Below are 23,417 nucleotides of genomic sequence, written 5' to 3' on the forward strand. Positions count from 1 at the left end.
GATAAAATTCTCTTGTTGCTGTTGTTTTTAATAAGGAGCCATATATTCCATGGTATTTAATACTTTTTAAATTTACAAGTACAAAGTCTAACACACACAAATCTTTCAATGTGGTTAAAAGCTATACTCTGACAGATCATTTACTGATAAAACTCTATCTGTAAGCAGCATAAATCAAATTTTAAATTTGGGAGAAGAAATGACAGTACATACAGTGATGAATAAGTACTTCTTAAACTTGAAAAAAAAATCTAATCCTGAGAATTGTCTCAACTTTAAATTTCAATATTTTTCTGTGTTAAAGGGAATTTTCCAGCTAAAGCATCCTGATAAGCAATACCACAGCAAATTGAAGATCAAAAGTATTAGATCAAAGCACTAAAGATCAGTTGGGAGGAACCCTGTAAGCTTCCTTTGAATCTTCACACCTCTCGGACATACTAGAGGATTCCTACTGTCACTTGGTTTTTTCTAATTCAGTCAACAATGAATTAAAAATGGGAAAACGAACTAGAAGTTGGGTTACACATTGCAGCACTTTTATCTCATGAAGAGATAGCATGAAAGTTAGAGGTCATTTTTTTTGTTTGTTTTTTTACACAATCTGTCTATAAGAAGCAGCACAACCACACTGGCTTCCAGAGGGATTATCAAAATAACATCTGCACAGAAGCAAAAGAAAGGAAGAAAAAAGTTTTAATAACATTTAAAGCTTTATCTGTGAAGCTTATTTCATTTTATTTTAGTAATGCTAGATATTCCTTTTAAAATTAAGCCTGTGTTTTAAGAAAAGGGAATACTATATTACATTACACTTTTCGCATTCCTTCACATCTTCTAAATTCCATGATTTCAAATATTTTTAATTATATTGTTAAAAGACTTGTAAAATAAATCAGACACAGAAAATACACAACTAGCAAACATTATGTATGCTGCTTTGTTTTAGCGTTATTTTAAAGATCAAGCTACATTTTACAATTTTATAAAGGAAAAAAAATTAAAGAAGTTGCAATTTTACAAGCAAAAATCTTTAAAGAATATAGCTTTTACATTTCTGTTTTTGAAAATCATACACTTTTGGTTCCTTTCTAGCACCTGTGTATCACACAATATTTGTTTCCAATTTCATCAACTAGTATTATGGAGTATATTAAACAGCAATCATAAATCAGGAGAAGGTATTTACCTAAAACAGAAATTTAGAAGCAGTATATATAGATATAGAGATAATCTATAAATATGTTATATATATGTATATAATGTTAATTGATAAGCTCATAACACTTATGATAGTATTTGTTTTGCATATAGAATTATTTACACTTTGAATGTGTGCGTATGCCAGTATTTACAATTTTTTCAGTTGATAAGCTATCTAAATTGAATGACAGTCTCATATAGTCACAGATTTGAGGTTTAAATTGCATTATGGTCAAGTCTTGGAGTGAAACAAGTAAGCACGGGCAGCTTTCAAGTTTGACCTCTGCAATTACTGTTCATTTTCTAAGTTTCCCGGGTGTAAATGAATGTTAAATGGCCTTTTAGTGCAGGAATGATGTTTCCTCAGCCAAATTACTCTACTTTGGTTCATCGGTTAGATGTGTATTCTATGTAATTTAGTAGCACAAAAGTTACTCATTCAACTTTAAAGTGTTCATCCTGGACATTGTGTGTGGTCAGTTTTAAAATCTCACATTATTATAAAAAACGTGTTTGTGCTACTAAGGCTGTAAAGCTTATCCTATTTTATGAATCATTCAGATCATCAAATATAATTTTCAACTTGCTTAACCTAATTCAACTCAGCATTTGCAGAATGTCAACTGGGTCAGTACTATCTCAGAAGAAAAAAATTAAACATCAATAAACATCAGGGTGAACATTTTAATTTTTACTCTTTAACCTAAACCTTTCCTGTATTTAGAAGACTGAATATTAAAGACTCACTTTACAATTTTTAGTTTTTCTGAAAGTGTCACTAATCTGTACAACTACTTGCAACAAACACAGGGGGACCAGCTGTGCTGTTTCCTGGTATACCAGAAGACCTGACCTTGTGTTTCTTACAGCTTAGAGATTAAGTACAGCCCACAATGAATGTACCGCACATCATTTTTTAAAAGGAAGGTTTTCTGGTGGATAATGCTGAGTTTGCAGATTCCTACTGTGAATGAAGCTAGCCTCTAATCTTATATTCCAGATGGCTTTTTGTGACCAAACGACTGCGGATTTAAAAATCAAGAAATTTTTTAAATGGAAAAAACAGGACTAGACAAGGAAAATTGGGGCTAGAAGGTTATTGACTTTTTTCTTGAGAGAAGTAAAAAGATGTAGTGCTAATATAAATGTAAGCTGATTTAAAAATTATTTTGGATGAAGAGATAGTATGTATAATGTGCAAATAAATAAAAATGACAAGAAAGATCCAGAATTCAATTAATTTACAGGAAGAAATCCTCCATAGAGAAGTTTATTCCTGATGATTTAGGAAGAAAGGAATTGTTTAAAACAACACCAAAAGAAAGGCATGATTAGTCGACTGGTTTGATACAGAAACACAATTCCATCTAAAATACATGTAGCTCAAGTAAAGAACTAAAATATTTTTTTTTTTAGAATAACTTTTATCATTTTAGGGAAAGAATTAGGTGGTTGATTAAGAAGGAAGAAATAAACTTAAAAGTGCAAGTACTTTCACTCTTCTCTGCTCCTTCTCCACCAAAAGCACTGGAAGAGATCACTTAGAAGAAGCAAATGGGCTTCTTCAGATGCTGTCACCAAAAACAGAGGTGGGGATAATGTATACCTCCTGATTTTACTGTTAATACTTTGTCTGAAGTGGAAGACTATATTTACCTGATCTACAAAGTACAAAACAGTGTGACTGGATCTTAAGTTTAAGATTTTTAAAGACATTGAACAATGGATGAATGTATTTTATAACCAACATACCAAAACCAAATCAAGCCCACTGCCGTTGAGCACAGTCCGGCTCACAGCGATCCTACAGGACAGAGCAGAACTGCTCCTTAGGGCTTCCAAGGAGCAGCTGGTGGATTTAAACCTTTTGGTTAGCAGCTGTAGCTCTTCACCACTGTGCCATCATGGCCCATAACCAACATAAACCTGTTGCCGTTGAATCGATTCCAACTCATAGTGACCTTATAGGACAGAGTAGAACTGCCCCATAGGGTTTCCAAGGAGTGCCTGGTGGATTTGAACTGCTGACCTTTTGGTTAGCAGCCAAACTCTTAACCACTGTGCCACACATATATCTACCTAAACTGATATACATTCTAATATCTACAAAATATGATCATGACTCATTTAGATAAAATTCTACAAAATTTTTTGAAACAAATTAAAATCCCCAATTATACTAGGGGCTATGAAAACAGAACAAATATAGAAAGGTTTGCTTATTAATGACCTCTATAGCAATTATTTATATTTGTCTAAATTTTTGCCCAGCCACTTCTCTACTCAAAACATTCCAATGGCCTTCCATTTCTCTCAAAGTACAAGCCAAGTCTGCAAAGCCCAATCTTGTCTGAACTCATGGACCTCTACTAAGCTTCTTTGAGCCTCTTTGAGCAGGACCTTTGCATTTGCATTTCTATTTTCCTGATTACCCTCCCTCCAGATATCCGTATAGCATACTCCTTCATATTTTTCAAGTTTTTGCTCCAATATCAAAATGTCAAGCAGGCTTACTCCAATGAGCTCATGAAAATTGCAACCCTTCCACACATACTTCCAAATCCCCTCATCTGCACTATTTTCTTCTGTAGTATTTGAATTCTACCAAGCCATATAACTTATTTATCACGCCTATTGTTTGTTAAAAATGCCAACTTCAGTATTTTCTGCATTTATCATGAGGTTGCTTATTGGTCCAGTTGTGAGGATTTTTGCTTTCTTTATGTGAAGGTGTAATCCATACTGAAGGCTGTAGTCTTTGATCTTCATCAGTAAGTGCTTCAAGTCCTCTTCACTTTCAGCAGGTAAGTTTGTGTTATCTGCATATCACAGGTTGTTAATGAGTCTTCCTCCCATCCTGATGCCATGTTCTTCTTCATATAGTCCACTTTCTCGGATTATTTGCTCAGCATACATATTGAATAAGTATGGTGAAAAGGATAGAACCTTGACACACAATCAACACCCATGGAAGCAGGAGTAAATAAAAGGATGCACTGCAATGGGTAATCGTCTGCAAAAGACCTCTTTAAAGTGTTAAAAAGCAAAGATGTCACTTTGAGGACTAAGATGCACCTGACCCAAGCCATGGTATTTTCAGTCACTTAATATGCAGGCGAAAGCTGGACAATGAATAAGGAAGACCAAAGAAGAATTGCTGCATTTGGATTATGGTGTTGGCGAAGAATATGGAATATCCCATGGACTGCCAGAAGAATGAATAAATCTGTCTTGGAAGAAGCTGGAATGCTCCTTAGAAGCAAGGATGGCGAGACTTCTCACACATACTTTGGACATGTTATCCAGAGGGACCAGTCCCTGGAAAAGGACATTATGCTTGGCAAAGTAGAGGGCCAGTGAAAAAGAGAAGGACTGTCAATGAAATGGATTATTACACTGGCTGCAACAATGGGTTCAAACATAGCAACCATTGTGAGGATGGCACAGGACTGGGCAGCGTTTTGTTCTGTTGTACATAGGGTCGCTATGAGTCAGAACCAACTTGATGGCACCTAACAACAACAACATTGGCTGTTAACTGTTTTCCCTCCACTAGTAAGCTCCATGAAGCATGAATGCCTGTCTGTTTTGTTCCCCAAGAGCTTTAAAGGTGCCTGGCACATAGAAGACATTCAGAAAATGCTGAATGAATGAATCACCTTTAATGTGGACCCAAAACACTTGGCTCTCATAAAACATGTTTACATTTGAAAACATCTCTCTCTATTTATGAAAACGTACATAAAATTCATTCAATTGACTGAAGGGAAATGTATCACAGAGGAATTTTGACATCTATTATTGAACTTTCGTATATTCACTATGATGTTTAACTAATCTAGAAAGAATGATGATGCAATATGATTCTATAAATACAAATTTTGGTTGTTTTCTCACAGGAATAAACTGGTTTTCTGGAAAGGTAACAAAGACATTTCACATTTCAAAATCTGTTACAACAATGAACGTGTGACAAATTTAACACTTCCTTCGTTCAGAAAGCATTACACAAAGGAAGTTTCTTCTCAATATAAAATTTGTAGTCAATGGTGGAGTTAATCAAGAGAAAATGTCAGTGGAACTTAACATTGTCACAGGATAATGGTTCCTGCTACTAGATATATGTCAAGAGCAAGGTAAATAAGATGGAGAGATTTATTAAGCAGTGCCACATTCCTGGCAATGCATTTCTAGAGGCTTATAGCACTCCTTGAGAGGTGATGTAAAACAAAGGACTGAAGACTAAGTGGCCTTAACCCATTGAATAGTACTATAGCAAAGAAATGAGATGCATACAGACAGTCTCTGCTGATGTAGCAAAACTGTTTTTATATTTTGAAAGGAGAAACCATCATGACATTAAAAAGGATCTAAGTTAAAATAAGATGCTATCAACAATTTTTCATGGCTTTGCAGATAATTATACAGATAAGTCATACTATTTTATAATTTAAAGCCAACAAAATTAGAATCACCACTATTTAAAATACATACTTATCAAAAAACTGTATTTAAGGCAACACTGATTACTGATTTAGGAGCATGGTAATTATTCTCAGCAAAAACTATTACGATAATTTTCAGAAAGACTTTTAAATGTTTTTTCTTTTCAATAATTATAATAATAGAATTTATTTTTAGATCATTAACGTTAATTAAATAATATCCAAGATGGTTTTAATTCAGAACCCATCTTTTGAATATTGACATGGCTTATTCTTGGTCTCAAATTTAGCTCAGAATACTATCACATGCTTTTACTTTCTCAGATCAAAGTCACAAATTTCCTGGTTATGGAAAAATTTTTCATCATAAAATTAACATCTAGTCTGCTATATTACTGTGCTGCAAGTATAAAATAATGAAAGAAGACACTTAAACTATATTTTTTCAAACTTTTCTATGCAATATATTGTATGCGATAGGTATTTACTATATGTTTTACATTTATGTTAACAATAAAACCATACTTCAGCAATTCTCTTCAGTATAAAGGTATTCTTTCAATGAAATAAAGATTTCAGTATAGTATTATCATAGGTTATATTTACATGTGGGTCCTTGGGTGGTGAAAACAATTAGGTGCTCAACTACTTTTGATAAGTCATAATGGTACATATTTCATCCAGCTGAAATGTGCCAAGTAGCAGCATATCTATAAATGCCGTGCCCATTGTGTCATGTATTTTCCTCAGCATGAGAATTATGATTCGTGTACATCATAAGCTCCACGAAGATAGGTACCATGCTTATCTAGACACACAGACACCCTTGTGACTAGATAAATAGTTCTTATTTAATATCGAAGCAGATGTTTCCCAAGGAATGAAGAATTTAAAATAGCAAGGGCAGAAGAAATACTTTTAGGACATGCTGAAGTAGAGCTTAAACAACGGATATAAACATTAACTGCTAGAAAACAACTGAAGCAGATAGAACAAACTGTGTAGCAGTCCCAAATGGATTGTTAATTTAGAGTCTAAAAGAGACAGAGTTGTAAATACAAAGAGATTCTATAAATTCTGGGTACAGCCACAAATCAAAGAACCATTTTGCGTGTCCACAGTGTGGGAATATGGGTCATGCACTGATCTTACACAAAAAGAACAATTGCCATCCAGAAAATATAGTATTCTAATAAGGGACATGAAGATCTATCTATGATAAGACATATGATATGAATTCACACCTTATGTTATGAATTGGAATTTCTATGCTTTATAATTGTGAAAAATTCAGTAAATAATATGCCATCTTCAAGGGTATTTAGCAAAAGTATCACAAGGACTTTTTACACATTAGTTTTTATAGATTACAGGTGGAAATTCTAAATTCGACATTATATGCAGTATAGTTAGTTTACAAGGATGCATCTCAGAGTTAGGTTAAATGCCAAGAATCTTAATTTTTATAACAAATTTTATTTTGTTTTTGAAGCCTGCATTCAGTTTCCCATACTTTTAGAAATATACTCATCAGTTACTAAACCTCTAATTTCATATTCATATAGGAGCCCTGGTTAAGAGCTTGGCTGCTAACCAAAATGTTGGCAGTTCGAATCCACCAGCCGCTCCTTGGAAACCCTATGGGGCAGTTCTTCTCTGTCCTATAGGGTGGATATGAGTCAGAATCGACTCCACGGCAACAGGTTTGGGTTTTTTTGATTATAAGTGAAAAAGAAAAATGGATTCAAGTTTTGGCATGTGAAAAAGAAATTGAATTTCCAAATTTATATTCTAATCTGATGTTCTCTACCACCTGTAGTCCCTTTAGCCCAATATTTTAAATTGTTGTTGTTGTTGTTAGGTGCCATCAAGTCATTTGCCACTCATAGCAACCTTGTGTACTACAGAATGAAACACTGCCTGTTCCTGTGCCATCCTGATGATCGTTGCTATGTTTGAGCCCATTGTTGCAGCCACTGTGTCAATCCATCTCATCGAGGGTCTTCCTCTTTTTCACTGACTCTCTACTTTATCAATCATGATGTCCTTCTCCAGGGACTGGTCCCTCCTGATAACATGTCCAAAGTACATGAAAGAAGTTTCGCCATTCTCGCTTCTAAGGAGCATTCTGGCTTCTTCCAAGACAGATTTGTTCGTTCTTGTGGCAGTCCATGGGATATTCAATATTCTTTGTCAAAATCATAATCCAAAGGCATCAATTCTTCTTTGGTTTTCCTTATTCATTGTCTAGCTTTTGCATGCATATGAGGCGACTGAAAACACCATGGATTGGGTCAGGCGAACCTTAGTCCTCAAAGTGACATCTTTGCTTTTTAACACTTTGAAGAGGTATTTTGCAGCAGATTTGCCCCATGCAATATGTTGTTTGATTTCTGTATTGCTGCTTCCATGGGTGCTGATTGTGGATCTAAGTAAAATGAAATCCTTGACAACTTCAATATTTTCGCCGTTTATCATGATGATGTTTATTAGGCCAGTTGTGAGGATTTTTGCTTTTTTTATGTTAAAGTGTAATCCATACTGAAGGCTGTGTAGTCTTTGATCTTCATCAGTAAGTGCTTCAAGTCCTCTTCACTTTCAGCAGGTAAGTTTGTGTTATCTGCATGCTGAAGGTTGTTAATAAGTCTTCTTCCAATCCTAATGCTGCAGTTCTTTTTCATATAGTCCAGTTTATGGGATTATTTGCTCAGCATACAGATTGAATATGCTGATCATATTCAATTTAACTTAGATTGATACTAAATCACCTTTAGAATAAATTTATCTTCTGTGATGTCTGTTCCTATTCTTATTACTTAAGCTGTGGGGAATTGTGATAAGGTATTATAAAACCACTGAGTACTACTCAGATTGCAGATAATGCTATTTTTAAAAAGTATTATTGTACTTTAGATGAAGGTTTACAGAACAAACTAGCTTCTAATTAAACAATTAGTACACATATTGTTTTATGACATTGGTTACCAACCCCATGACATGTCAACACTCCCCCTTCTTGACCTTGTGTTCCCAAACACCAGCTTTCCTGTCCCCTCCTGCCTTCTAGTCCTTGCCCCTGGGCTGGTGTGCCCCTTTAGTCTCGTTTTGTTTTATGGGCCTGTCTCATCTTCGGCTGAAGGGTGAACCTCAGAAGTGACCTCATTACTGAGCTAAAAGGGTGTCTAGAGGCCATACTCTCGGGGTTTCTCCAGTCTCTGTTAGGCCAGTAAGTCTGGTCTTTTTCATGAGTTAGAATTTTGTTCTACATTTTTCTCCAGCTTTCTCCAGGACCCTCTATTGTGATCCCTGTTAGAGCAGTTAGTGGTGGTAGGTGGGCACCATCTAGTTGTGCTGGACTCAGTCTGGTGGAGGCTGTGGTAGCTGCGGTTCATTGGTCCTTTGGACTAATCTTTCCCTTGTGTCTTTGGTTTTCTTCATTTTCCCTTCCTCCCAAAGGGGTGAGACCAGTGGAGTATTTTAGATGGCCACTCACAAGCTTTCAAATCCCAGACACTACTCATCAATGTAGTATGTAGAACATTTTCTTTATAAACTATGTTATGCCAATTGAGCTAGATGATCCCCAAGACCATGGTCCTACAGCCCTCGGCCCAGTAATTTGGTCCTTCAGGGAATTTAGATGTGTCTATGGAGCTTCCATGACCTTGTCTTGGACAAGCTGTGCTGGCTTCCCAGTATTGTGTATTGTCGTACCCGTCACCAAAGTTACCACTTATCTATTGTCTATTTAGTGTTTTTCTACCCCCACCCTTTCCCTCCCTCATAATCATCAAAGAGTGTTTCTTTTTGTGTGTAAACCTTTTCATGAGTTTTTATAGTAGTGGTCTCATACAATATTTGTCCTTTTGTGATTGACTTATTTCACTCTGCATAATGTCCTCTAGATTCATCCATGTTGTGAGATGCTTTGCAGATTCATCATTGTTCTTTATTGTTGCATAATACTCCACTGTGTGTATGTAACCATAGTTTCTTTATCCATGCATCTGTTGGTGGGCATGTAGGTTTTTTCCATCTTTTTGCTATTGTGAACAATGCTGCAGTGAACATGGGTGTGCATATGTCTATTTGTTTGACAGCTCTTCTTTCTCTAGGATATATTCCTAGGAGTGGGATTGCTGAATCATATGGTATTTCTATTTCTAGCTTTCTAAGGAAGCATCATATTGTTTTCCAGAACGGTTGTACCATTCTGCATTCCCACCAGCAATGCATAAGAGTTCCAATCTCCCCACAGTCTTTCCAACCTCTGATATTTTCTGGTTTTTTTTTTTTTTTATTCGTACCAGTAATGTTGGGTGAGATGGTATCTCATTGTGGTTTTGACTTGCATTTCACATTGACCAATGGAACAGAATTGAGAACTCAGATGTAAATCCATCCACCTATGGTCACCTGATCTTCAACAAGGGCCCAAAGTCCATCAGATAAGGAAAAGACAGTCTTTTTAACAAATTTTGCTGGCAAAAGTGGATGTCCATCTGCAAGAAAAATGAAACAGGGCCCATACCTCACACCATACACAAAAGCTAATTCAAAATGGATCAAAGACCTAAACAGAAAACTAAAAAGTATAAAGATCATAGAAGAAAAAATAGGATCAACACTAGAGGCCCTAAGACATGGCATTAACAGAATACAAACCATAACTAACAACACACAAACTCCAGAAGATAAGATAGATAACTGGGATCTTCTAAAAATTAAACACTTATGCTCATCAAAAGACTTCACCAAAAGAGTAAAAAGGGAACGTACAGACTGGGAAAAAAAAAATTTTGTCTATGACAAATCTGACAAAGGTCTAATCTCTTAAATCTATAGGAAAATCCAACACCTCTACAACAAAAAAGACAAACAATCCAATTAAAAAAATGGGCAAAGGAAATGAACAGACACTTCACCAAGGAAGATATTCAAGCGGCTAACAGACACATGAGGAAATGCTCATGATCACTAGCCATTAGACAATGCTATTTTAAAGGAATTATACGCTGATTTTTCTATCATTTAGATTTATATTTTTTTTTTACAATATATTTTCTTATAGCATATGGGGAAGAATAAAAACTCGGATTATCTTAAATTTGCCCTTCATTTTTTTTTTTTAGTTTAAAAGGAGTCAATAGAATGCTGTTTATACCATCATTGTTTTCTGGGAAGAAATCTGATTTGTGTCTCATGTTCTTTGATTACTTTTAACTTTTTAAAATTTGAAAAGGTCAGCATGAGAAAAGACTTTCTGACTCAAACCATCAAGAATTGGTATGAAAATAAATGAATTCAGGAGCATATTGCATGCATATTGTGCATGGGATAATTGCCTAAGAGCTCATTTCAGTTCATTGAGAATGTAAACCAATGTAGTCACATTTTAGCACTATGTCTTTTTTTTTCTAGTCACCCAAATTGCTCAATTACTACACCCGTAGGGGTAGAGCTTGAACAGTGTCCAACATGGAAGTTCAATTTTTTTTTTCCTTCAGTAGTAGAGAATTTTGGTGATAAAAAGAAAGAAAATGAGCTCCTTGTCATGTTTTAAATCAGCATGGAGAAATTCACAAGTGGATGTGACAGCACTCAGAGTGCTTGGCGCTCCCTTACTTAAAGACTGTCAATCATAATTAACGACAACAGAGATGTTGTTCTAGCCTCAATAAAAATTACAGAGAGACTTTTTGAGTTAATACCTTTAAGAACAGAATGTAGAAAGAAACTTGTCTCCATAGCCCAGTTAACCTGTCACTAGGAATTACTCTCATCTTCCCTGTGTTCATTAAGGTCAGTAAACAACAGAGCTAGCCAATGTCATTTTTGTTATATTCAAATCGAATGTGAAATATCAGATAATGTTACAAAGGAATGGTTTTAGCTCCGGCATTCCAAGGCTTGAATCCTTTGGGGCTTTGTGACTAGATCATTGGTAAACTTTATATATTTGTTATCTACACTATTAAAATGGATTTTTTTAAGTTATTTTTCTAGATAAAGTCTTAAAGAGATGCTCTTTGAGCAACAATCTCCTCTGCTGCCTAATTCAGTAGAGAAGAATGTCTGACTCTTTTTGTGAAAATGAGAAAGTTGAGATTCTTTATAACAGTGCAATCCATCTGGCAGTGGGAGGAACTCTTTTATTTTCTTCTAAAAATTGTCCTGGGATCTCAAAGCCAGTGGGTTGCCTCTCATGTTAACTCTTGGGCAGCAGCTATTATGTTAACTTCAGTATTTCTATCACTCCTAAAGGCCCTCTTTCTATTCATCAGTAGCATCTGTGGAGCTATTTGATCTTTAAAAAAGCTACCAAAGGAATTTTCTTTCTTTACTCTTGCCAGTAAGTCTGTCTGCTCCTCTCATCGAAGTGGTTTATTTTGGTCACAATTTGGTTATGGCTCATTTAAATGATACTGAACCCTCCTTAAGGGCTGTGTGTTTTTTATTTATCACCATATTAGAAACCTTTAGGCCAGGCATGGCACATACTATACCAAGAAATATTTATTAAATCGTTTAATGTAGCCATTTTTTGCTCTCCTTTATCTCCTTTTCCAGAAACATATCAGGTACTAAGAAATGCATGCTGCTAAATGAACGTATATTTGACCTCTTCAAACACTTTTCATAATTGTAAATATTTATACTTCATAGAATCAAAGAAAAATGTCCAAGGATAACTCTGAGATTGCCCTTTGCAGGTAAACAGCAAATAAATCACATACAACATGAACAAGTCATAGGCATCCTCCATAGCCCAACTGGTATCAAAAGAGTCACTGCCAATAAACTAAAGACAAAGGATCTTCCAAAATCAAACATCAATTTTTGTAAAGTATGTCGACTGCAAGAGATGTACTTAGACATGGAGATGAGGGAGGACATGGGAGTTTTAAACAACAAAACTCGTACAAAATTGGTCTCTCATTCGTGCCTTTAACAATCTATTTCACAAGCTCTAATGTTCCAGTCAAACAGATATACTGAGTTTAGCACTATAATGGACCATACTGCTTTTGCACACTTGGATTCCCTGGGCTGTTTTTTTCCAGAATGCTTTGAAGTCACAGATTTTTTTTTAAAAATCACGATTAGTAAACAACTCACATATATTTAACATTTTCTGCTTTTAGCTGTCCCTGAACTCTTTTTCAAAAATCTATCAGAGAACACATGAAGTGCCTCTTTATCCCTATTCAATCTGCAGTAGTGGCTCAATAAAGACTGTAATTCTGAAATAATAGCTGTATGTCTTCTTAAAAGACTGTATTTTTATTGGAAATTATTGCTAATTCCAACTCCATTGTCTGTTCATGGACACTGTCATTGATTAATTCAATTTTTCACTGAGTTTATGGGCCTTTTCTTAATTTATTTTTAATTAGAGCATAAAGATTCTCAGCATCCTGTAATGAATTCACCTTTTCATTGTTAGCAAGTGGAAGAATAGCAGCATTTCAAAAATGAAGCACTTAATCATATACAATTCAGCATTATCCATCATTATGAATTTCAATAAATGTACAATCAAGCTGTGCAACCATTTAAGGGCACAGTTGGGATAGAAAGGTGCTTAAAATATTTATAACTTTGGTATCTGCTGCATGTTTAAAGAACTAGAATAGCATGTTAACCATATGGGTAATTTTATTAATGTTTTTCTTGTGGGTGTGCTCTAAAACTTATTGAAATTTGGCCACCTGAAGGCAGAAATCAGAAAGCCACTCCATAAACATGTCAACATCTTCAAAGATAAGGTTTCAACAAATAGGAGATCTTATTTGTAACTTTCTCATCTTTGCTACTTAAAAAATAACACTCAATAGGGACATTCCAAATAAACTCCTGTTTGAGTTACTGAGCTTCACGACACTGGGAATAGTTTTGGTGATGCTTTCATTTTCAGTTTTAATCTAATGAACATCATACTGCAGTTAATTTTATAAATTTGATTTAGTTAAATATTTATCATTTGTAATTCATTCAGTTGGTCAACATACATTTATCAAACATCTTCTATGTGCAAGACACTGAACTATAGACAAAGGGATTATAAAGATGAATACAGCACGGTCTTGGGTTCAGAGAACTCAAAAGTCTAATGGTAGAAACAAATGAAAAAAATAAAAAGAAATTACACTATAGTATGGTAAGTACAAAGGAGCCCTGGTGGTGCAATGGTTAAGCACTTGGCTGCTAACTGTAAGGTCGGTGATTCTAACCTACCAGCTGCTCTTTGAGAGAAAAGACCTGGCAATCTACTCCTATAAAAATTACAGCCTAGGAAACCCTATGGGGCAGTTCTACTCTGTCCTGTAGGATGGCTAAGAGTCAGAATCAACTCAACAGACACAACAACAACAATAACCTGGTAAATACTATGGTACACACATCTTAAAAAGCATAGAAGATTATTTCCAATCTCAGCAATATTTCCTGAAAGAAGTGAGATCAAAGCAAGAATTAGTGGATTTATAGGAATTTATGCAGAGGATGGTGCGGAGAATGCGTAAGTTAGGAAATAAAAGTATTTCAGAAATTGGAAAGAGCAGAAATAAAGGCAGAGAGGTAAGAAACAGTCTAATCTTGTGTCCAAGGAATCAAAACCAGTTTGGTGTGACTGGCAATTATATATGAGGCAAGGAGTAGAAAAAGAGGAAGACCATCAACGAGATGGATTGACACAGTGGCTGCAATAATGGGCTCAAACGTAACGACAATTGTGAGGATGGCTCAGGACCGGGCAGTGTTTTGTCCTATTGTACACAGGGTCGCTATGAGTCGGAACCTACTGGATGGCACATAGCAACAACAAAGAGTGGAAAGAGATGAGAATCAAGAGAATTAGACAAGAGCCACGTGGTGGAATATTGTTCATGCTTTGAAGACTCAGACTTAAAACTGTTGTGTTGGGAAGCCACGGAGATATTTAAAGAATGGGAATTACGTAGACATCTCTCATGAGAGTGATAACTTGGGTATATACGCATGTAAGAGGAGGGTCTATTTGCAGGCCACAAAATTGGGAAAAGGGAGACCTGTTCTGAGCTTTCTATAGTTCAAGTGAGAAATGAGGTAGGCCCAATGTTGGTAACAGTAAGAAGAGAGTTTCACTTCTAGAAATATCTAGGAGGTAAAACTGGCAGGACTTGATTATGACTGGAAACAGGGGATGAGGAAAAGGAAGAAATAAAAAATGTTGTCAAGATTTCTAATATGTGTGACTGGGTGGTTGTTGATGCATCAGCTGGGCTAGAGAATGGGAGAGATTAAGAAGGTTTAAAGTGTAAAATAAATTCAATTTTCAACATGTTGGAACTTGTGGTGTCTCTGATACATACAGAGTGGTCCAGCGAGTAGTCAGACATATAAATCTGAAATTCAGGGTTGGATGAAGTAGATTTGGAAGCCATCTGTGTATTAGTGGTTGCTGCAACCACATACAGAAGAAAAAAAAAGGAATATAATTGGCAGAAGTGAGATAGAAACAGAGGTTAATTTCTTCTAGCTATATCACCTTCTATTTTCAGTCAAGGTTCATATCCATCAACACCTTCGTTTATTGACAATTTTGGCACATGGCTCATTTTCTTCCTCTCTAGTCCAAGCTGGCAATATTACAGCTATTTCATCTAACTCCCAGGCTCTCAGTTCCTTGATCAGCTTTAAAGTTTTTCACCAACTCTCAATTTCATGAATCCACATTTATACACCTGTAACTCGTTTTACACTATTCTACCTCAGAAATTTTAAGTTCATCTGTCCCATTTAATAAATATATTCTTCAAACTCTCTCACTCTGATGTTTTCACTGTTTTTGTTCTGTAACCTCATCAGGATCACTACTACTGCCTCCTACTACTACTTCACTACTTTCCACTATTACATTCTCATCATTGGTTCTTCTATTTTTGCACTGATCCCTATACCTAAGGATCAGCCATTATTGCCTCCGTAATCTAAAATCACATGCCTTGTTATGCTTTTGTTGTATGTGCCTATCTATCTGCAGCTGAGTCTAATTTGGTTTTATATTTTATTTACTTAATAGACACTTCTGTGACACTTCTGTAACACTTACTATATCTAAGAACTTGACAATTTTTAACGATTTGAATTCTCATAACAAACCCATGGGATGGGCACATCCAGTGTGTTCCCTGCAAGAGGAACTCACTCCATCACACAAGTTTGTGATCTCAAACCTGGGACACAAAATTCTTGTGTTTTATTGACTCTGCCCTCTCTTCTTGAGATGTTCCTTATGGAGAAATAAACCACTATGCTATAAGAAAGGCCAAACTGTCTCATGCAGAGAGACCGCATGGAGAGGTCCACATGGAGAAAAACTGAGGCCCTCGGCCTACAGCCAGCATGAACCATCAAACATGTGGGTGAAGTGAAAAAGCCTTCAGATGATTCTAGCCTCCAGTCTTTGAGTCTCCTAGCTGAGACCCCACCATCCTCACTGTGCTGTCTAACGTCCTAACCCACAGAATCAATGAGCAAATAAATGGCTGTTTTATGCCACTAAGTTTTAAAGTTATTTGTTATGCAGCCATAGTCACTATAACGCTACTAAACAAATTTATTGCTAAATCCAAAGAACACTTTTCAAGCCTTAATTTCACTGCATCCTTTGAAATGTTTAACACAGTTGATCAAACCCTCCATCTTTATCTATTGTCTTTATTTAGCATGTATCCCATACATGCTCTAATGTTACTTGCATCTTTCTTGCCACTTCTTCTCAGTCATCCCTTTTCTTAGGGCTCTGTTTGAGGCCCTCTCTGGGCCAAAAAAAAAAAAAAACCCAAAAAAACCTATTGCCATCAAGTCATTTCCAACTCATAACAACCATTTAGGACATAGTAGAACTGCCCCATAGGGTTTCCGAGGCTGTAAATCCTTACGGAAGCAGACTGCCACATCTTTATTCCATGAAGCAGCTGGTGGGTTTGAACCACTGACCTGTGGGTTAGCAGCTGGGTGCTTAACCACTGCACCATCAGGGCTCCTCTCTGGGCCAGTGTTCCTCAGTGAGGATTATTCAGTTGAGAATAACTATTCTGCATCATCTTATTCATGCCCATGACTACAATTATCTCCTACATATCAATGTCTCCTAAATATATATTTAGCCTAGATGTCTCTTCTGTGCTTATGACAAATATATCAAACCAATAACCTAGCATTAGAATTCTCCCCTTGATATGTCACCTGTAAATTAAAACAACAACAACAAAACAATGCTGTTGAGTTGATTCCAACTCATAGCAACTTTATAGGACAGAGTAGAACTGCCTCACGTGGTTTCCAAGGCTGTAAATCTTGACAGAAGCAGACTGCAACATCTTTCTCCCATAGAGCAGCTTGTGGGTTTGAACTATCAACCTTTCAGTTAGCAGCAAAGTGCTTAACCAATGCACCACCAGCACTCCTTCTGATATGTCACAGATACCTCAAACTCAACATGTACCAAAGTGAACTTATCATCTTCCCCATCACACCTGCTCTTTCTGTTTTATTTCAACAGATGACATCAATCTACATAATTGTCCAATTCAGAAACCTGAAACAAACCTGTACCATCTTTTTCTCCCTCAGTATCAAGTCTACATCATTACATAATTTGTCAAGTTCTATTCATTCATTTCATGAATACCCTTCTCTTAATTCCCACTGTCACTTTACCTTAGTTCAAGCCACAACTCTTTACTCATTTATTATGATAATCTTCTAATTTTCTCACTTTCCACATTGTACTATTTCAATTTATTCTCTATGCTACAACCAGCATATTTCTATAGTACAAATCTGAACATGTCTTTCCCTGTTTAATAGTTTTAAATAGTTGATCATTTTCCTGAGGATCAATTTCAAACTTCTGACAATAACAAATATATCTTTAGTCTCATCTTTATCAGCTTCCCTCCTCAAAGTCTATGTTCACATCTGTTTTCACTTCTTGATCTGAAATTCTATCCTACACATTTATGCCTTCTTTCCTCATTCCCCCTTTTAATAATCTTTTGCATAGTTAATTATGTCTCTGTTTATATAGTACTAATTTTAAAAGCCTTCTTTGCTCCACGAAGATATATTGTGCTTCCCTATCTCTATGATCTCATAAAGATTTGTGTTTATCCTTACAACAGCCCTTTTCACATATAATTGTAATGCTTGTTCATATGTTTGTGTCTCACTAGACTTGTAGTCCCATTACAGCAAAGACTCTATCGCTCACCATTGTATACTCAGCGTCTAGCAGAGTTTCACTTAAATAAATAGTGTAGATTAAAGTATTACTGAATTAATTATTGATTAATGGAGTAAAAATGGCCACAAAAAAACCAAAACCAAACCAGTTGCCGCTGAGTTAATTGCGACTCATAGCGACCCTATAAGACAGACTACAACTGCCCCATAGGGTTTCCAAGGAGCGCCTGGTGGATTTGAACTGCCGACGTTTTGGTTAGCAGTCAAAGTCTTAACCACTGCACTACCAGGGCTCCAAAAATATCCATGGCAAATATAAAATAACAGTTAACCTTAGTAAGAACTCTTGATACAGAAAGGTAGAGGGAAAACCATGCTTACAGAGGGTTATGGAATAAACTAGGGAGGACGTAGAGATGAAGAGTTTAGATAAATCTTTTGATAAGTTAAATGACAAGAGAAAGAATGAAATTTAATGGAAGAGCCAATAGCAAATGTGAATAAAAGTTATAAATAATGAGGCAAAAATGTCATGTGCTCTCACTGTGACACATATTTTTCCTGTTTAATACATGTGCCAAATGTGCAAGAAGCTACCAATTCCCTAGGTATTTTATTATTTCATCCTCTATGACAACAGTATTCTAAACAAGGAGTTCAATAAATATTACTCTATTCTGAAACAGTAAGACTAGAGAGCCACAGAATTAATCAAAAGATTTTAAACAGTGAGGCAGATTGGGTATTGAATAACAAAGCAAAGACATTCTTTAGAATATAATGAAATAGTAAGTTAAATTGCTGATAAATATTATATATTAAAGTGAAAGATAAAAAACAAGATTTCTTTTTTAAATGTACATTTAATCAGTCTTTTCATGTATTTTTAATACATGAAATAATGTCTTTCAACAAAGAAAAAAACCCTACCATCTCTTACATATGTAAATAATTAAACAGTATCTACTCTAGTAGTAAGTAGAATATCAAAACTTGGGGAGAAAAATCTGATCTGGAGCTTTTCTGTGAACCTTACTCTGACATTCATTTTTGCCTTTGTTGATGAAATTGAACTTACATCAAAAGACAATGAGCCACTATTGCTGGAAACCTGCTGTGTCTGAAATTCACTAGGATAGAGTAGGAAATGTTCTTTTGTGTGCATTGCTGTGAGGACCCTTTAGAACACTACTTGATGTCAGAAACAGAACCTTTGCAAATGAATCTACGGCATTTGAAACATTGCATCTTTTTAAAATAATTTAATGTACTTTTTTTCCTTACCTTGCTGTACAAAGGAACCATACACAAACCACATGGAGTTGTAGAGAGTAGTAGAAGTCATTGATCCCATTTGTAATCGTGGAGGATTAAGCCAGTTCAAGAGGTAGACCAGTAGACCCACTAGAAGCACTGTGCCAGCAATGCAGGCCCATAGAGAGAGATCAAATGGTGCAAGACAGGCAAACATATCCACAGTCTTTTCAGCCCTTCGAAGCAGTACACCCACTGAGTAGTCCATGTAACGTGTTGTAAAGTCCACCACATTTTCACGATCTGGGGTGATGGTTAACGCAGAAATCCCTATGTCAGCTCTCTGAGAAATTGAAAGAGAAAGGAATACATTAACAGTGAGAAAAACAATTTGATCTGTGGCACTTCAACTTGCCTTGAGGGAAAAAAAAATAGATGCCTCAGGCAACATCTAAAGTCTTTTTATATAAACTGAAAAACACCGCAGAGACTTCTTATGGAAAAGCTATGTGTGAATTCTGCATTTGTTACTGCAAATCTTATCCCACCAGAGTCAAAAAAATTATGTTGTTCATATTATCATTGCATGCGAAATCAGTAAAGAATATTTCAGACACAGATAACACCTGAAGGAAATTGTCTCTTTTTACTGGGTCATTTTATCAAAGACATTATTAACACAGTAGCAAACCTAAAGCTTATGTTAAAGAACTCTTTCTGAAAAAATGTTCCCAAGATATTCAATATGTTCTTAACATGTAAATAATTAGGTAGGTTATTTAAAAACCTAAACATGGGGAGGTGGGGCCAAGATGGCAGAGTAGTCAGATGCTTCCTGTGGTCCCTCTTACAACAAAGACCCGAAGAAACAAGTGAATTGATTATACATGACAGTCTAGGAGCCTTGAACATCAAAGGCAAAGTTGAGGAATCAGACTGAGTGGCAGGGGGAGGGAGAGACCGTTCAGAAGCAGTGAGAAGTCACCAGACCTGACCCAGCAGGAATCAGCATTCTGCAGGCTGGATCCACTGGCGTGCACGGTGAGGTCGGCAGTGGCATTTGGGACACGTTCTCCATGTCAGGAGAGACAGAGCAGCAAAGAGTCTGCTCAGGCCTCCAGAGCCAATGAAAAGCAGTGCTCAATCAGCAAAAGACAACTACAAGCATCTATTCCACTGAGTGGATCAAAAAACACCCCATTTGGGAAGAACCTCTCTCCCATTTACCTATCTCCTCCCCACTCTGCACAGGATCCCAAGCCAGCTTCAGAGACTGCCTAATCCCCTGGGCCGGAAGTGGGACCCGTCACACCCCCTGAGCCATTCTCCTGGCCTTAGGGAGGGAACACTTCAAAAAACAGGAAAAAATAATCCGCAAGCTCCCCTGAACCAGGAACTCAGGGAAGGCACAGAGCTTTTGCCTAGGGGTCAATGGAATTTGAATGCCTCTCACACCTGCATAGACCTGTGTGGGCCCATTTCAACAGCATTGGCCCTCATTAGCGCAATACAACAGGGTATAATACCTGAAGCCTAACTTCAACTGTATCAGTTATATGGTGGAGTGACAGGTGTGTGATATTTGACACCGCTCTGCCCATTAAGCAGGGTCCTCACCTACCCAGATCAGGGGCCTGAGAACTGGTGGCTCTACCCGTGCCATCTAGCCACCTGCAAAGAATAAGTGGTGCCTCCCAGTCCTTACAGTCAACAACATTGGGTGCCCATAGTCAAGCTGTAAAACCCACCCACCTAAGTACTCTAGGGAACAAGGACACGGTTACCTCCTCGACACTCAGGGGCAGCTGTCAGACCCCTGCCTTAATCAGTGGATGACCTCCTACTGCAGCCAGATACCTGTGCGTACTCCAATCACTCCTGTCCATCTAGGACTGTAGGTGAGAGTCTACACCACACACTTGGTGACTGATTACCTGGACACTTGAGCTGAATTCATACAAGAAAAGGAAACAGACTTCTGGGCTCACATACCTAGTAACAGACCTAACCGCCTGGTGACAAGATGTTAGAGCTTCAAAGGCGCCAATAATCAAAATAGCTCACACGAGCAGCCTATTTGGGCATGTCAAAACAAAATAAAACAAGAAGCTAGGACACAGTAGGCAAACATAAATTAAATAAATGTAATAACTTACTGATGGCTTGGAGACAATGGTCAATATCAAATCACATAAAGAGGCAGACCATGATGGCTTCAGCAAGCTCCCAAAACAAAGAATCAAGAAATTTTCCAGAGGAAAAGAACTTCTTGGAATTACTGGAGGTAGAATACAAAAGATGAATATACAGAACTCTTCAAGAGATCAGGAAGGAGATCAGGCAAAACCCAGAATGAGCCAAGGAACACACAGACAAAGCAACAGAGGAACTTAAGAAGATTATCAAAGAGCATAATGGCAAATTTAACAGGCTGCAAGAATCCACAGAGAGACAGCACAGAAATCCAGAAGATTAACAATAAAATTTCAAAATTAGACAACTCAATAGAAAGCCATAGGAGCAAAACTGAGGCAATGGAAGCAGAATTAGTGAGACTGAAGATAAAGCACTTGACATCAACTTATTTGAGGAAAAATCAGAAAAAATAATTTGAAAAAATGAAGTAACCCTAAGAATTATGTGGACTCTATCAAGAGGTATAACCTGCGAGTGATTGGAGTACCAGAACGGGGGATAACAGAAGATACAGAGAGAATTGTTGAAGATTTGTTGGCAGAAAACTTCCCTGATATCACGAAAGATGAGAAGATATCTGTCCAAGATGCTCATCGAACCCCATACAAGGTAGATCCGAAAAGAAAGTCACCAAGACATATTATAATCACACTTGCCAAAACCAGATACAGAGAGAATTTTAAGAGTGGCTAGGGATAAAAGAAAAATCATCTACAAAGGACAGTCAGTAAGACTAAGCTCAGACTACTCAGCAGAAACCAGGCAAGCAAAAGGCAATAGGGTGACACATACAAAGCCTTGAAGGAAAAAAATTGCCAGCCAAGAATTATATATCCAGCAAAACTGTCTTTCAAATATGATGGCGAAATTAGGGCATTTCCAGATAAACAGAAGTTTAGGGAATTTTCAAAAACCAAACCAAAATTACAAGAAATACTAAAGGGAGTCCTCCAGTTAGAAAATCAATAAGATCAGATAAGAACCCAAGATTAGAACACAGGACACAGCAACCAGATAGCAACCCAGATAGGGAAGTCACAAAAATCAATCAAAGCTAAAAGACTGAAAATAGGAAAACAGAGATGTCAATATGTAAAAGATGAAAATATTAAAACAAAAAAGAGGGACTAAAAAATGCAGATCTTTCATAGAGAGAGGAGGTCAAGGCAATAAAAAGAAATCAAAGATTGTTTTAAACTTAGAAAAATAGGGGGAAATATTAAGGTAACCACAAAGGAAACTAACAATCCTACACATCAAAATAAAAAACAAGAAAAACATAAAAGATTCAGCAAATACAAAATCAACAACAATGAAAAAGATGAAAAGAAAATACACAAAGAAAAATGACTCAGCACAGAAAATTAAGTGGAACAAAGAAACTGTCAGCAACACACACACACACAAAGACATCAAAATGACAGCACTAAACTCACACCTATCAATAATTACCCTGAATGTAAATGGACTAAATGCACCGATAAAGAGACAGAGAGTGGCAGAATGGATTAAAAAAACACGATCTGTGTATATGCTGCCTACAAGAGACACATCTTAGACTTAAAGACACAAACAAACTAAAACTCAAAGAATGGAAAAAAACTGTGTCAAGCAAACAACAATCAAAAAAGAGCAGGAGTGGCAATATTAATCTTTGACAAAACAGACTTTAAAATCCACCACAAAGGATAAGGAAGGACGCTATATAATTATTAAAGGATCAAAACACCAGGAGAACAAAACCATAATAAACATTTACACACTCAATGACAGGACTCCAAAATACATAAAACAAACTCTAACAGCACTGAAAAGAGAGATAGGCAGCTCCACAATAATAGTAGGAGACTTCAACACACCTTTCAGTGAAGGACATAACATCCAGAGAGAAGCTCAATAAAGACATGGAAGATCCAAATGCCACAAGCAACCAACTTTATCTCATAGACATATACAGAACACTCCACCCAACAGCAGCCAAATATACTTTCTTTTGCAGCGCACATGGAACATTCTCTAGAACAGAACACATATTAGGCCATAAAACAAACCTTAACAGAATCCAAAGCATCGAAATATTACAAAGTA

The 23,417-nt window shown here is 36.5% G+C and overlaps 1 protein-coding gene across 2 annotated transcripts in view; it reads right to left on the minus strand.

Annotated features, from left to right (window-relative positions):
• The window catches only part of GRID2 (glutamate ionotropic receptor delta type subunit 2), a 1,665,223-nt gene that overhangs the window by 281,749 nt on the left and 1,360,057 nt on the right, over positions 1-23,417 (minus strand). For both annotated transcript variants that reach the window (XM_012558631.2, XM_004387023.3), the window contains one exon: positions 19,164-19,476. In XM_012558631.2, the coding sequence (XP_012414085.1) occupies positions 19,164-19,476 (313 nt within the window). The remainder of the gene's footprint in view (positions 1-19,163; positions 19,477-23,417) is intronic.

Source organism: Trichechus manatus, unplaced genomic scaffold (genome assembly GCF_000243295.1).
Source record: "Trichechus manatus latirostris isolate Lorelei unplaced genomic scaffold, TriManLat1.0 scaffold00178, whole genome shotgun sequence".
NCBI classification, from domain to species: domain Eukaryota; kingdom Metazoa; phylum Chordata; class Mammalia; order Sirenia; family Trichechidae; genus Trichechus; species Trichechus manatus.